We start from the raw sequence: 15,402 nt of genomic DNA, 5'->3' as shown, positions 1-15,402 counted from the left end.
TACTCAAAATGTGGTTAACAGGTAATAAATGGATTGTAACGGTATAATTATTATTAATAATTTATGATTATTATGATTATTATGATTATCATTATTACTTGCTGAGAAACCACAGACATTTACTCATTTGGATAGAAAGCCCATGAAAACGATGATTTGATTTAATATAATTTTTGTATGTTTTTTATGTTAGCACAGATTTTTATGCCTAAACAATTTCAACATTTTCCATCCTATTATTAAATAAACACTTGGACTGCTGATTTTGCAAATGTGGGCGGCCCTATGTTATCTATTTCAAAAGTATTTCTGATTGAGCTGTTTTTCTAGCTTGGTTTTCGATAAATGTCCTTTTTGGACTGGGGAGGAAGTTTTGAGCTTTGAAAGTTATAGTATATTTTCATATAAGCAAACAATGAACTCTTCCAATTCAAAAGATAAAAACACAAGAAGTTTGATTTTTTTTGACATGACCCCTTTTAAACATGGCCTACCTTCTGACAGGTCTCTATGAACTCATCAATGGTTACAACTCCGTCTCTGTTCCGGTCCATTTTCTGTGAAGCAAAGGTGTTTTGAAAGTTTGGTCAAGCAGATGACAATTGCTGGCTGAAATAACTTTCCATGGCACTGCTAAAGGTTCAGTACCTGGAAGAATATCTCCACGTGTTCAAATGCAGCATCATCTTTGACACTCGGAGACGTGTGCCTGCCCATCATGTCGTAGATGGACTTCATGATAGCCATCATTTCCTGTAGAAAGTGCAGTAACAATAGCAAACACATATTTGTACTAAAGAAACAATGTGCAGTCTGTTAACACTCCCATACCTCTTTGGTGATGTAGCCGTCTTTATTAATGTCATAGAGGTTAAAGGCCCACCTCAGTTTCTCTGTCACAGAACCTCGAAGCAGAATAGACAGGCCGATTACAAAGTCCTGCCAAAACACATTATTTAGTGTTAAAAAATGAATTAAATATTCTCAGCTGTGATTTTCTGTTGGACTAACACTTATGCTCTGTTGAGAACATAAGTAAAATAATATCAGAAAATATGAAACTAAACTCTCTCTCTCTCTCTCTCTCTCTCTCTCTCTCTCTCTCTCTCTCTCTCTCTCTCTCTCTCTCTCCCCCATTTTCCCTAATGTATAGGCAGATATTATTGTTCTATTATCTTCTGATGTAAATGAATATACACATTTGAGTTGAATACAGTAGTATATATCAGAGCTGAAGTCTTTCAAATGACAATTTAGTTTTAATAATATTTAATAGAATTTAATAATGTTCCTAACCTCAAAGCGTATAGAGCCAATTCGGTCCAAGTCAAAAGCGTTGAAGAGGAAATGTGCATATGTGGTAGCATCTGGAAAAAAGACTGATTATTTATATTTTTACCAAAATATTTGGATTTTATAACTTCACTAAGTTTCGACACTTACTCATTATTAATTATAACTTTTACACATTTTACAAAAATAGTAGTCACCAAAAAGTATATATATATAAAAAAGAGAAGGTGATTAATACTATTAATAATACTATATATACTGTATAATTATGTTTAAAACTATTTTTGATAAAACATCATTTTAAAATATAATTAATTAAACATTTGAATACATAAAATGCTAATGTACACTATACTGCCAAAAGTATTGGGATACCCCTCTAAATAATTGAATTGCAGTGTTCTAATCCCTTCCATGGCCACAGGTGTATAAAATCAAGCACCTATGTATGCAGACGCTTCTACAAACATTTGTGAAAGAATAAGTCACTTTCAGGACCTCAGTGAATTCAAGTGTGGTACCGTGGTAGGTTGTCACCATGTGCAATAAGTCTATTTGTGACATTTCCTCACTGCTAAATATTCTACAGTCAACTGTTAGTGGTATTATAACAAAGTTGAAGCAATTGGGAACAACAGCAACTCAGCCACGAAGTGGTAGGCCACGTAAAATCATAGAGTGGGGTTAGTGCATGCTGAGGCACACAGTGCGCAGAAGTGTTCATGTTGCCTTCAGATTAGCTCAAGAACAGTGAGTAGAGAGCTTCATGGAATGGGTTTCCATGGCTGAGAAGCTGCATCAAAGCCTTAGATCACCAAGTGCAATGCAAAGCGTCAGATGGAGTAGTGTAAAGCATGCCACCACTGGATCACTGCTCTAATGCAGTAGAGATGTGTTCTCTGGAGAGACGAGTCTGGGTTTGGTGAATGCCAGGAGAACGTTACCTGTCTGACTGCATTGTGCAAGTGTAAAGTTTGGTGGAAGGAGGGTTATGGTGCAGGGTTGTTTATCAGGGGTTTACTTAGTTCCAGTGAGAGAAACTCTTAATGTTTCAGCATACCAAGACATTTTGGACAATTTCATGCTCCTAACTTTGTGGGAACAGTTTGGGGATGGACCCTTCCCGTTTCAACATGACTGCACACCAGTGCACCAAGCAAGGTCCATAAAGACATGGATGAGCGAGTTTGGTGTGGAGGTTGACTGGCCTGGGATGAATTAGAGCGGAGACTGTGAGCCAGGCCTTCTCATCCAACATCCATTTTTGACCTCATAAATGTGCTTCTAGAATAATGGTCAAAAATTCCCATAAAATCACTCCTAAACCTTGTGGAAAGCCTTCTCAGAAGAGTTGAAGCTGTTATAGATGCAAAGGGTGGGCCAACTCCATATTAAACCCTACGGATAAGAATGGGAAGCCATTAAAGTTAATGTGCGTGTAATGGCAGGTGTCCCAAAACCTCTGGCAATATAGTGTATATACTGGTTCACTTATTAAGATTACACAATCAAACATTGAAAAGTTAAAAATGCGACAATCACCCTACCTCCTTGAGGGAAGAACTGGGAATAGATCGATTTAAACGTTTCCTCATCCACCAATCCGCTAGGACACTCCTATTTAGAAACATGACAAAAACTTGAGGATACCTTCATTTGCGACAAACTAAAAAGCACACCTCACCCTAAAATGAAGTCATCATTTACTCACCCTGGTGTTGTTCTAATGCAGTATTCCATTCTTTATTGTTTGAACCACAAAAGAAGAATTTAAAAAAAGAAAAATATCCCAACTGCACGTGTCCATAGTACATAATGAAAAGTAACCAGAATTAAGCTTTTTTTTAAAAAAACAAGAAAATATCTCATTCTGATGCAACATGCCTTATATTCCATGTGTTCTGGTGGTAGTGTGATAGGCTGTTGTTTTTTTTTGCATGTGCACAGCTCTGCATAAGACTCTTCTAGTGCCACAGTTCACTCTAAAGGCCAATTCACACAGCACAGACAAACGACAACAAATACCAACAAACACTTCTGTTGTAGTTCGTTGGATCAGTGTGATACCAATGACGGGGTTTGTTGGCTTGGTCAGCGTTTGTTTTCTCCCGACTGCATCTGCGTTTGCATGAAATGTCTGAGGTTAGGATTTTCCAACAAACTCTGACATAATCTGACCTGGCCATGAACCATTGCCATGATGATTAGGCAAGTCCCTTGCTAGACTGCAGCTGCATCCGAAAACCTAGGCAGCTGACTCGATACCTCGCTGCCTTATCAGACAATGACTTATAAGGCAGCGTTTTGTGCATGAAGGCACCTCACGAAACTGATTTCGGACAGACTTCTTAGGCAGTGTAACAGTTTAATGATCTACAGCAAAATAGAGCGAGCTTTGGTGAGAACTAAACAAAATACGTAATTAATACATTAGTCATTTCTCGCTAGAAATGACATCAGAAGTGGAAAATGTTGGTCAAAAAGGTACATTTACACACAAACTGACCAGCGAATGCAACTTTCGGACATCCTCTTTTTTTCCCTAGCTCAACTGTCACAGAATGGAACGCATAGGATTGTGGGATATCAAAGGGAGCGAAGGATACATGCTGCCTTCAAAACTGTATTAGATAAAGGTCTCTCAGGAGACAGGACGTGAAGCAAAGATTAGATTCGGACTTGCCTTGATGCCTTCCTACCTTGAAATGTGTACCAAAGCGTTTGTCTGTGCAGCGTGAACTCGCCCAGGAAATGCAGACGTTGTGAGAAAATAAAAACATGACAAAAAGTACACTTATAGTTTTTTGGGGATTTCTAGGCATTGTCTTTCATGATGCTTTTAAAGCTGCACTATGTGCGTTTTCCGTCCGCTAGAGGGCGCCTATTCAAAACAAAGGTGTAGCTTGATGACACCAAGTTTGAGCGCATACCTTGGGACATGTGGTTCACCGCACAGCCGGTGGAGAAGAATCGGGATAGGACTCGGGCAGAAATCACATTCATGGATGCGGTTATTAGCGTTACTGTAGTATGAAGCAGAGCAGGGCCGAGTGTTGTGGAGCTGAGCATGGCTGCTGGAGCGATTGTTACGCAAACACACGCCTCGTGAGCAACGGGACTTTTATTATGACGGGACACAGTCACCTGCACCATGTCCGCTTTTCCAGTCACGAGTACGAGGTAACGCAGCTCTGTTTATCATATTAGATACATTTAAGTGTTTTTAAAATCATGTTATGATGTTACTCTGTGCGTTCACTCAGCGGCTGCTGTGACACTTGTTCACACTGCTAAGAGTAAAGCGTTTCTGCCAAATAAAACCGGAAACCGAGGGTAACGCAGATATGATGCAATTGACAGGCGACTCCCTTAGATGTCCCGGCTCCTTGGTTAAAATAGCAATTTTCTCACAATTTACAAATAGTTGGAAACATTTGGGATATTGTAAGAACTCAACTGAACAAAATATATAACACTGGCCTAGTGGTTTTTGGATATTTTACTGCAAAAAATGCTACATAGTGCACCTTTAAGTTAATCTTGATTTCCTGATTTAAAGTAAATGATGACTTTTAGGTTGAACTATCCCTTTCAGCTTCTTAAGCAGTCTTACGTTTTTGAAGCCTCTGTAGAGTGACTGCAGCTCCTTCCTAGTGAACTTGGTCTGAGCCTGGAGCTGCTCTAGGCCCTCTGGCTGATGTCGCACCATGGACAACTCCAGATCATTATCAATGCTGTCTGTCAGAGAGAGAGCATGAAGAAGATAGGGGAGAGGAGGGCCGTGGAGGTGGTAAGTGACTGATATCAGTTGGGTTGCACTAAGGGCAGGACAGTAAAAAAGGAAACAGGTAAAGCATAGAGTGCAGGTGTAACATAGGACAGCAACATATTTGGGGTTAAAAAAGGAAGACAAAAATGTGCCTCATTTATGTTACATGGTTCAAGTGGCCCGATTTTTTTTTCTCCCATGCGGCACAGAACGGATATGACACACTAATGTCTAAGCAGAATGATTCCTCATTCATATATGGATATAAATCTGATACGAATCGGATATGTGCATTTGCGTCTGGCATGCAAGTTGGACAGATTGGATATTCTCATCAATGTGATGTCATACATCATTGAAAAAGCCACCTTGGACACTAACCACATCTCATGACTCTTTTCAATGGGGCAATGAAGGATGAAGGCTCAACCAAATGTTTTGCTGACTTTTAAAGAGGGTGTGGAAAGCAAAATCTAGGGCCCTATCATACACCCGGCACAATGCAATGCCAGGGAAGCAAGTGTTTTTTTGCTAGCTTTAGCCAGACACAGTTCATTTTCATGTCCAGGACCACGTTGTTTAAATAGCAAATGCACTCACGGCCATCTGTTAGGCCATGGGCTTGCTGGTCTGAAAACGAGGTGTGTTCAGGCGCATTGTTGGCGCGTTGATAAAACACACCCATTACCTATTTAAGAGACTAGATACAACCGTTTTGGACCATGTGCCTGGCGCACAGACTGTTTTTTTTTCTGTCTTAAAAATATCAAAAGTGGATTCGGACCCTAAGTGCACCTGCACCAAGCGCTTCAGGCCATGTGCTCAGATCGTTAAGGGGGGGGGGGAAGAACACTCAGTTTCAGTCAATCTTGAGTACCTATAGAGTAGTATTGCATCCTTCATATCTCCGAAAAGTCTTTAGTTTTATTATATTTATAAAAGAAATATAGGCTGTACCAAGTCTTTCCGGAAAAAAACGAGCGCCTGGAGGCGTATCGTGTGGGCGGAGCTAAAGAATGACGAACGCGTAAAGCGGTGACGCCCTCAAGCGTGGAGAAACCCATTGCTATCGATCGGATTCAGCTAATACAGATATGATCCAGAATCATTCGGAGGCTGAAATAAATTGAACAGGTGAAGCAGCAACAGCAGGACGTCCGTCTCTGTGGTATGTACTGTATTTAGTGGCCTGTCAACATTTGTGTGTGTTTACTCGCAGTTTATGAGGACATTATTCGGTTTATGGACTATTGTATGCAACTAAACCTTAGCAGTAGCAAGCAAAACGGTTTTGCACGTCAGACTAGTGTAACGTTATACATAGAACAACAATGGAGTAACCGTTAGTGCATTTGAATGACGAAGCACGCAATCATGTCGCTTACTGATGTTTACTCACGCGGTGATAGCCAACAGCACAGGCATTTGAAGCAGTTTTACTCACCGACTGATTCCAAAGCAGGACCGAACCTTTATCGCTGGGACCGCTCCGTCAAAAACGCACTTCTTTGGTATGATTTGGTGAAGTCCTGTGATAGCGGTGGAAATCCGCGATGTTGTGAAGCTTCCCATAATTTCTGCGTTTAAATCGGTTCAAATGCAGCGCTGCCTTCCCGGAATGCTGTGCTGAAGCGTTGAAGTCGCTTGATGTCACCCATAGGAATAAAGTGGAGCGCGACGCGTCAGAAGTGTTCACGGACGACTGGATCTGCACCTGAGAGAGTGTTTATGGGCGTGCATTTCCTCTCTCGCTCTAGTCACGCGCGCGCACCCTACCGGGAGAAGAGCCCATACAGCCTATACAAGGACCTTACGCTCTGTTAACGTCAAGCCGACCCATACTCGAAAAAAACTCTCCGAAACTTGTGAGAAACCGGAAGGAGTATTTTTGACAAAGAAATACTCCATCGAACGTTCAACATTAGTTTTTGAAACTTTGTCTATGTTTAGGATGGGAATCCAAGTCTTTAACAGTGTAAAAAGCTCAGTATGCATGAAACAGCATTTCACCCCCCCTTTAAAATAGGGCCACTTGTATTATATTTTTTTCTGCGTCCATTGCAAATCACACCTTTTTTACGTCCTTGTTAGCCTAAGCTTTTCCTAGATCAGTACGTCTAACGTGGGTTGTTTCGGCACATGCATACTTAAAAAAAAAAGATGTAAGCTGGTCGTCAAAAAAAAAACTGACTTAATCAACAACATCGGAATTGGGCATCAAGACCTGCAATGTAAATGTGGCCATAGACACTGTAAACCACAGAAGAGGAGCTATTGGGGAGACAGAAGGGGCAGAATGGGAGACCAGAGAGATCAATATCAGAGATTCTCTACTGGTTTTGCTTCAGGGCCCAGATTTGTAATTGGGCATCAAGTGGGTAATAACATACTTTACATTTAATTCCCACTTAAGTATATTCCATTTGTACATTCATTGTATGTAATGTTTTCGACACTTAAATGCATGCAAATTAAACAAATATGCATTTATAGTTTGAACCTATATAAAATAAGTTCAGCTAACTTTACGGCACTTAAAGTCTTAAGTACTTTACATCTTTATATGTGATTTCATAATTACTTCTATTGGTTTTTGTAGAAAATATGGTTAATGTGCACTGCCAAATACTGACAAGTATATTTAAAGTCATTTCTACTAAAAATCGTTTGCCATGTGTTTATTTTTAATAACACATTTGTAATGATTGTTGCAATTTAGTACATTTAAAATATATTACTTAAGTATGTTAAAAAAACATTCATCTAAAAAAAAAAAAAGTCTCTTTAAGTACATTTAGGTGACTTTTAATTCATAAATATACATCGATCAGGCATAACATTATGACCTAATATTGTGTTGGTCCCCCTTTTGCTGCCAAAACAGCCCTGACCTGTCGAGGCATAGACTCCACTAGACCCCTGCCCTGAAGGTTTGCTGTAGTATCTGACACCAAGATGTTAGCAGCAGATCTTTTAAGTCCTGTAAGTTGCGAGGTGGATCATAATTTGGAGGCCAAGTCAAAACCTCAAACTCATTGTTGGGCTCCTTAAACCATTACTGAACATTTTTGCTTTGTGGAAGTGCGCAACAATCCTTAGGTAGGTGTTATGTGTCAAAGTAACATCCACAAGGATGGAAGGACCCAAAAACATACCTAAAGCCTCACACTGCCTCCATCGGCTTGCCTTCTTCCCATAGTACATAATACCCATAAGCAATGCACACGCACCTGACCCTCCACGTAATGTGAAATAAAAGACCAGGCCACCTTCTTTCATTGCTATGTGGTCCAGTTCTGATGCTCACCAGCCCACTGTTGGCACTTTTGGCGGTGGACAAGGGTCAGAATAGGCACTCTTCTATCAAAACCAGCATTAACTTCTTGAGCAATTTGAGCTACAGTAGCTCATCTGTTTAATCCGACCATACCGGCTAGCCTTTGCTCCCCACGTGCATTAATGAGCCTTGGTCACCCATGACCCTGTCGCCGGTTCACCACTGTTCCTTCCTTGGACCACTTTTGATAAATACTGACCAATGCAGACCGGGAACACCCCACAAGAGCTGCAGTGGTTTAGGCATCACAATTTTGCCTTTATCAAACTTGCTCAAACACACTTGCCCATTATTCCTGCTTCTAACACATCAACTTTTTGGACCAAATTTTCACTTGCTAACAGGTGCTGTGATGAAGAGTGTTCACTTCACCCGTCATATGTTATGGCTGATCGGTGTATTTTCAGCAAGTACAGTTTAAAAAAAAAAAAAATTACACTTTTAAGATTTGAAGTAGATTACAAGTGAACATTCAATGCAACTGCATGTGACTTATTTTCCGCAATGGTAATATGAACTGCATAGAACCAGAAATAAATAAAAAGATTAACATGACATAGGATATATATTTTTTTAAATGCTCAAATAACAGTTGCATGGTTTCTCAATTTATGCTGTATTTTCTTTTATCATTTTCTTCGTGGTTTCTGAGGATGAGGTGTTATAACACAACCTACATATGTTAGCTTTTATCAAGTGACAGATGATTTTTTGCCAAAATAAAAATGTTTGTGTATATTTCAGCATTAGCTTTGTTTTCCCACCAGCTTTGTTAGAACAGACCTACAACCCACCAGTTGAGAACCGCTGATCTATTTGACATTTACTCACCATCTATGAGGAATACAAGAACATAAAGAAGGAAGAGAAAAGATTTAGAGAGGAAATAAAGAGGAAGCAATGGGAAAACAACACATTAGTTGGATTGTCATTGTACCAATACAGCATGGCATTAAATGAATGTATTTGCTCATATTGAACATAGCTGTTATGTTCTTCTCGACTTATGTGCAGTTGTTATATTGTTCAGTCTTTTCTAACCATGAAAATGGACTTCAAAGATTTCAAAGTTTCTACACATTTTACTAATTTGTTTTTAGGTTGCCTGACCAAATAATTATTTACAGTCTAAAGCTGATGCAAACAGACCATCAAGACTAACAACATATGAACAGAATAAAAAGTGATTTAGGTAACATATAAATTAAAATATTTAAATTAAAGTTTTTCTCAGTCGCTTTTGTACAGGAAATTCTCAAAACTACCTGTTCCAATTCTCACATCGTATCACCTGTGCACATAAAAAAGCAGATTTTCATTTCTTTGAACAAGTTGTAAATGCTTTGGTACATCCATGCAAACGATTATGTACAATTCTCTGTTGTTTCCTACATTATCAGTTGCTTATGTCATGTTGATCAAAATATATTATATAAAATATATATTGGGTCTCTGTTGAATAGTCTCACCCCCCACAACATTATGCGCAAGCTCATGCATAAGTCTTTACATGCAAAATGGTTGAATAAGTTATCATAACATGTCAAGCATATTTCTATACTTTTATATTTCCATTAGACTTTTTTCTAAATCTGTCCTGAATTGGTAAATTGCTCCCAGGTGAATCTTGACTTTCTCTTATGAAGGTGCTTCTCATGAAACATCAACTAGAAGGTATATGTATATTTTTACAGCACCGCATGTACAGTTTTTCCTATGTTCACATTTCATCTTTAGGTTTTTTTTTTTGTGCTATTCAGTGCTGTCTTTCATTTCTGTATCTCAACAGAAATGACATGTTCTGTCAATAAAATACAGTACAAACAGTAAGAGTGTAAAGTGCAATTACACTCACACATACACTAAGATGTAACTTACAATTGACAATAATTGTCATCAAAACTTTAGCAATAGTTTCCATCAGAAGGTCCCTCCAGAGTAAACTGTTATATTGACAACATTTGAGTGTCTTATCCGCACGCAATGACACAAGGACTTGTCATTCTGATGGCACCGACATGTTCATTGACACAGGTATTTACTTTTGAGAGATGAACTAAGGATTTTGAGTAAGAGAGTGGCTTTTGCAGGTTATCCATGGTGTTTTGCTATTTGTACAAATGATTTTGAGAAATGCACTTACTGTTTTGCAAATTGTGAGTTTGATTCGAGAAATGTACCAAAGCGACTGACTGTTTTAAACTATACCATTCAAAAGTTTGGTGTAATTTTTCAGCAAGAGTGCATTTAATTGACCAAAAGCGACAGTAAAGATAATTATAACATTACAAAAGATTCAAATAAATGCTGTTCTTTTGAACTCCCAGTTCATAAAAGTATCCTGAAAAGAAAAAATGCATCACGTTTTCCACTAAAATACTAAACAGCACAACTGTTGATAATAATAAGAAATGCTTCTTGAGCAGCACATCCGCATATTATAATTATTTCTGAAGGATCATGTTACACCGAAGACTGGAGCAATGAGCTTTGAATCACAGGAATAAATCTCATTTTAAAATATATTATAATAGAAAAAGGTTTTCAATAATAATAATAATTTCACAATATTACTGCTGTTACTGTATTTTTGATCAAATAAATGCAGCCTTGGTGAATATAAGAGTTCTTTTATAAACAAAAAAAAATCTTACCGATGCCAAACTTTTGAACGGTAGTGTACACTTGTTGCAATTCATTTGAAATAGTCCAGTCAGGTATAAACAGCTCCTACTACACATTTACCCTTTTTGCAGTAAACTAGGGCCAACATCAAAACCATACGGTGTTTCTTACCATCCAGCAGTGGGTCCACGACGCCAAACTGTTTGAGCACCATTATAAACATAAGAAGCACTACAGCAACTGCAAACAACTCCATGCCCTGGATAACCATTGCAACGAGTGCTAACTGCGATTAGCTATGCGATTCCTTTAAGAAAATTTACAGAGGTCAAGAGGTCATGCCAGATTTCAGTTGAACGATTTCAGGAAAAGCAACTCATCTTGTCTGATCAATGTTTCTTCAAACTACTTTGCAGCAACAAGTTCTTAAAGACTCCATTCCCGGAACAATTGTGAATTCCTGTAGACTCGCAGGTAATCACTGATGCATTAAGCTGTAAACAAACCACAAATGTAAACCGTGCAGTCAGGCCTGCACTGCGGATTCTTTCAAATGATGTCCTTTTAAAATAAAAGCAGATTAAAGTCACTACGTTAGAAATTCCTCCACAACAACATCAACTACAGAAACCTCCTGCGGCTTGGGTCTCCACGGGCTAGTGCGTCATGGTCCTCCTCGGACATTATACTCCTTGTGGAGTACCGAAAGAGACTGATCTCAAGACACAGACACTCCCTCTTTTCTCTCCATCTCTCTAGCAATAATGCACAATGATGAGCCAGCCATAATGTGAGTATGCTTAGAAGCAGTTGAACTGGTGAATCATTTACTTACTTGACACAACAGTACAGAATTAAATCACAATATTTTGGACCTACAATAGGGGTGTTGAATCTTTGCAAAAGGGGTTTAAAATGGGGTTTGTGTTGTGATAATGACAGGATGACTGTACATTATCCCACTTATTGCATGGCTACTTGCCAAATAAATAAATAAATAAAATGTGATAAAGCAATATGAAATATTGATTTCAGCTAAAACTCATTTTATCATGTGAGAAGATAGAGACCATAGTAACACAAGATATGTGATGCTAGAACAGATATTAGGCCATTTAGTGAGAAACTGAGAGTTTAGTGGACATTACACAAGAATACCTGACCACAGAAACAGAATGCAGTGAATGACCATTCAAAATCGAGTATTTTAACGCACCAAATAATAATGTTTGATAGTTATCATGAATAAAAAATATAAATTATAGTAATATTTAAATCAATAAATTAAATTAAATGTATGGTAAGTAAATAAATAAAAGGACAGACAGACAGACAAACATATATAGATAGACAGATCTATAAACAGACAGAACAACATAGATAAGACAGATAGACAGACAGGATAGATAGATAGATAGATAGATAGATAGATAGATAGATAGATAGATAGATAGATAGATAGATAGATAGATAGATAGATAGATAGATAGATAGATAGATAGATAGATAGATAGATAGATAGACAGTTCTAATTTGTTACACTGTTTATTTAAGTTTAAGTTATGATGTAACAGTTTTCTCTATAATTTTGATGTTTATTATTATCATTAATATTATTATTAATGGTGATCTATGTAGTATTATTTATGTTAATCTATTCCTAGCTTTGGCAATATTGTATGATTTACATTCATGCCAATAAAGCGAATTTGATAGACCGACGGCACAGACAGACAGACAGACAGACAGAAGGATAGATAAACAGACAGAGAGACAGACAGACAGAAGGATAGATAAACAGACAGAGAGACAGACAGACAGACAGACAGACAGAAGGATAGATAAACAGACAGAGAGACAGACAGACAGACAGAAGGATAGATAAACAGACAGAGAGACAGACAGACAGAAGGATAGATAAACAGACAGACAGACAGACAGACAGACAGAAGGATAGATAAACAGACAGAGAGACAGACAGACAGGCAGAAGGATAGATAAACAGACAGACAGACAGACAGACAGAAAGACAGACAGACAGAAGGATAGATAAACAGACAGACAGACAGACAGACAGAAGGATAGATAAACAGACAGAGAGACAGACAGACAGAAGGATAGATAAACAGACAGAGAGACAGAGAGACAGACAGACAGACAGAAGGATAGATAAACAGACAGAGAGACAGACAGACAGACAGAAGGATAGATAAACAGACAGACAGACAGACAGACAGACAGACAGACAGAAGGATAGATAAACAGACAGACAGATATATAGACAGATGGGATAGACAGACAGACTGATAGACAGACAGATAGATAAACAGACATATAAACAGACAGACATATAGATAGATAGATAGATAGATAGATAGATAGATAGATAGATAGATAGATAGATAGATAGATAGATAGATAGATAGGTAAGGAATCATGACATTACTCATCACTCACCATGCTCTTAAGCATTTATGCATTAGTGGAAGGGCATTATGGCTATTTTATGGCTCTTCCGTGTGTAAAAATGATGTGAAAATCTTGACTGTGCATTTTTGTAGCATCTGCAGCTTTTTCCTCATCAGCTGCCCAAACACATAAAATCGGAAGCTATATATATATATATATATATATATATATATATATAATACATAATATATTTTTATGAAATGATATAGGGAGAAAACAATACATCGACCCCTAAAGCAACTGTTTTGCAATTTCTGTTTATTTGTTTCTGTTTCTGTTTATAATTTTACTCATCTGCAACAACTATTTAAATGTTAAATCATTTAAATATTCTGAATAATAACTTGGGGGCTTTTTCAGAAAATATTGGTTAATCATCAGCATATTATGTAATATCATGTAAGCCCTAGTTTATACTAATATGAGATTAGTGCATCAGAATCGTAAAGGAATATATACTGATAACATGAGAAACTTTCCCCTTCATAAACCCGAGTGCAGGAGGGCAAAGATGATTGCTGATGAGTTTGCACTTATTAATGCATGAGTTTAAACCGGGCACAGGCATCAGTGAGACGGGGGAATCAATACATGAAGAGAGGACATGGCCTTTGGGGCCTGCCAGAAACTCTCTCTAAAATATCCATCTGCATGAAGGTTTTTTTTTTTTTTTTTTACATTTATGCAAGATACGAAGAAGGACTGACAGAGGACAGGAGGGAATTATAAATAAATCTACACTAATGTTCAAAAAGGAAGTGTAAAAAAATACATATTTTACACCGATCAGGCATAACATTATTGTGTTGGTCCCCCTTTTGCTGTCAAAACAGCCCTGACCTGTCGAGGCATGGACTCCTCTAGACCCCTGAAGGTGTGCTGAGGTATCTGGCACCAAGATGTTAGCAGAATATCCTTTAAGTCCTGTACGTTGTGAGGTAGGGCCCCAATGGATCAGACTTGTTTGTTCAGCACATTCCACGTAAGCAAGGTAAGCAATGGACACCCAGCCATCCACGTGATGTAAAAGAAAATTTGATTAATCAGACCAGGCCACCTTCTTCCATTTCTCTGTGGTCCAGTTCTGATGCTCACATGCCCACTGTTCCGGCAGCTGACAGGGGTCAGTATGGGCACCCTGACTGGTCTGAGGTTATGCAGCCCCAAACGCAACAAACTGCAATGCACTGTGTATTCTGACTCCTTTCTATCAGAAACAGTATTAAGCCTTGAGGAATTTGTGCTACAGTAGCTCGTCAGTTTGAATGGATCACGCGGGTTAGGCTAGCCTTTGCATTAATGCATTATAACAGTCTTACAAAGATATAAACACTACGATCAGTTTTAAGTGTGTAACCATTGTATATCGACATGAAATATCAATTCAAAATCATCTATAGGCATTATAGCTGCATATTTATGCTCAAAAACGCTTTTACACGTTATGGCGCTTGATGCCCAAGGGAACGTCTGCCAATTACACCATGCAGTGGAAGCATATAATTTGTATGAATTAAAATTACTTTTAAAATTTAAAAACAGACATGTTAAAATTCCACAGCTTTGTTGTATTCTAAAAAACTGACTCAATGCATAACATGGAATTTCATCACTTAAACAAACAAACAAAAAAGTTATTTTAATTCATAAAATTAGATGTTTCTACCACTTGGTGGAATTGGCAGACGTTCCTTTGGGCATCAAGCGCCGTGATCGTGAGTAAAAACGTTCACGAGTATAAATATGCAGCTATAATGCATGAAGGTGATTTTGAATTGATATTTCATGTCGATATACAATGGTTACACACTTAAAACTGATCGTAGTGTTTATATCTTTGTAAGACAGGCCAATCTATAGAGCAATGGCAAGGGAAACTAATTTTATTGCACTCAGACAGTCCTCTCGT

The 15,402-nt window shown here is 38.1% G+C and overlaps 1 protein-coding gene across 6 annotated transcripts in view; it reads right to left on the bottom strand.

The window, feature by feature from the left end:
- kcnip3b (Kv channel interacting protein 3b, calsenilin) overlaps positions 1–15,402 on the bottom strand; it is a 38,111-nt gene that overhangs the window by 2,015 nt on the left and 20,694 nt on the right. For 4 of the 6 annotated variants that reach the window (XM_067433955.1, XM_067433952.1, XM_067433951.1 and 1 more), the window contains 6 exons: positions 4,907–5,031; positions 2,841–2,910; positions 1,297–1,367; positions 832–939; positions 649–753; positions 495–557 (listed from right to left, as the gene is read on the bottom strand). In XM_067433955.1, the coding sequence (XP_067290056.1) occupies positions 495–557; positions 649–753; positions 832–939; positions 1,297–1,367; positions 2,841–2,910; positions 4,907–5,031 (542 nt within the window). Of the gene's footprint in view, positions 1–494; positions 558–648; positions 754–831; positions 940–1,296; positions 1,368–2,840; positions 2,911–4,906; positions 5,112–9,193; positions 9,234–11,195; positions 11,822–15,402 lie in introns of those variants that run through there. The other 2 variants (XM_067433956.1, XM_067433954.1) reach the window with 2 other exon arrangements.

The sequence above is a fragment of the Pseudorasbora parva genome, chromosome 23, assembly GCF_024679245.1.
Source record: "Pseudorasbora parva isolate DD20220531a chromosome 23, ASM2467924v1, whole genome shotgun sequence".
Classification (NCBI taxonomy): Eukaryota; Metazoa; Chordata; class Actinopteri; order Cypriniformes; family Gobionidae; genus Pseudorasbora; species Pseudorasbora parva.
Note: the sequence above shows the minus strand (reverse complement) of the source record. Positions and strands in the feature narration are given on the sequence as shown.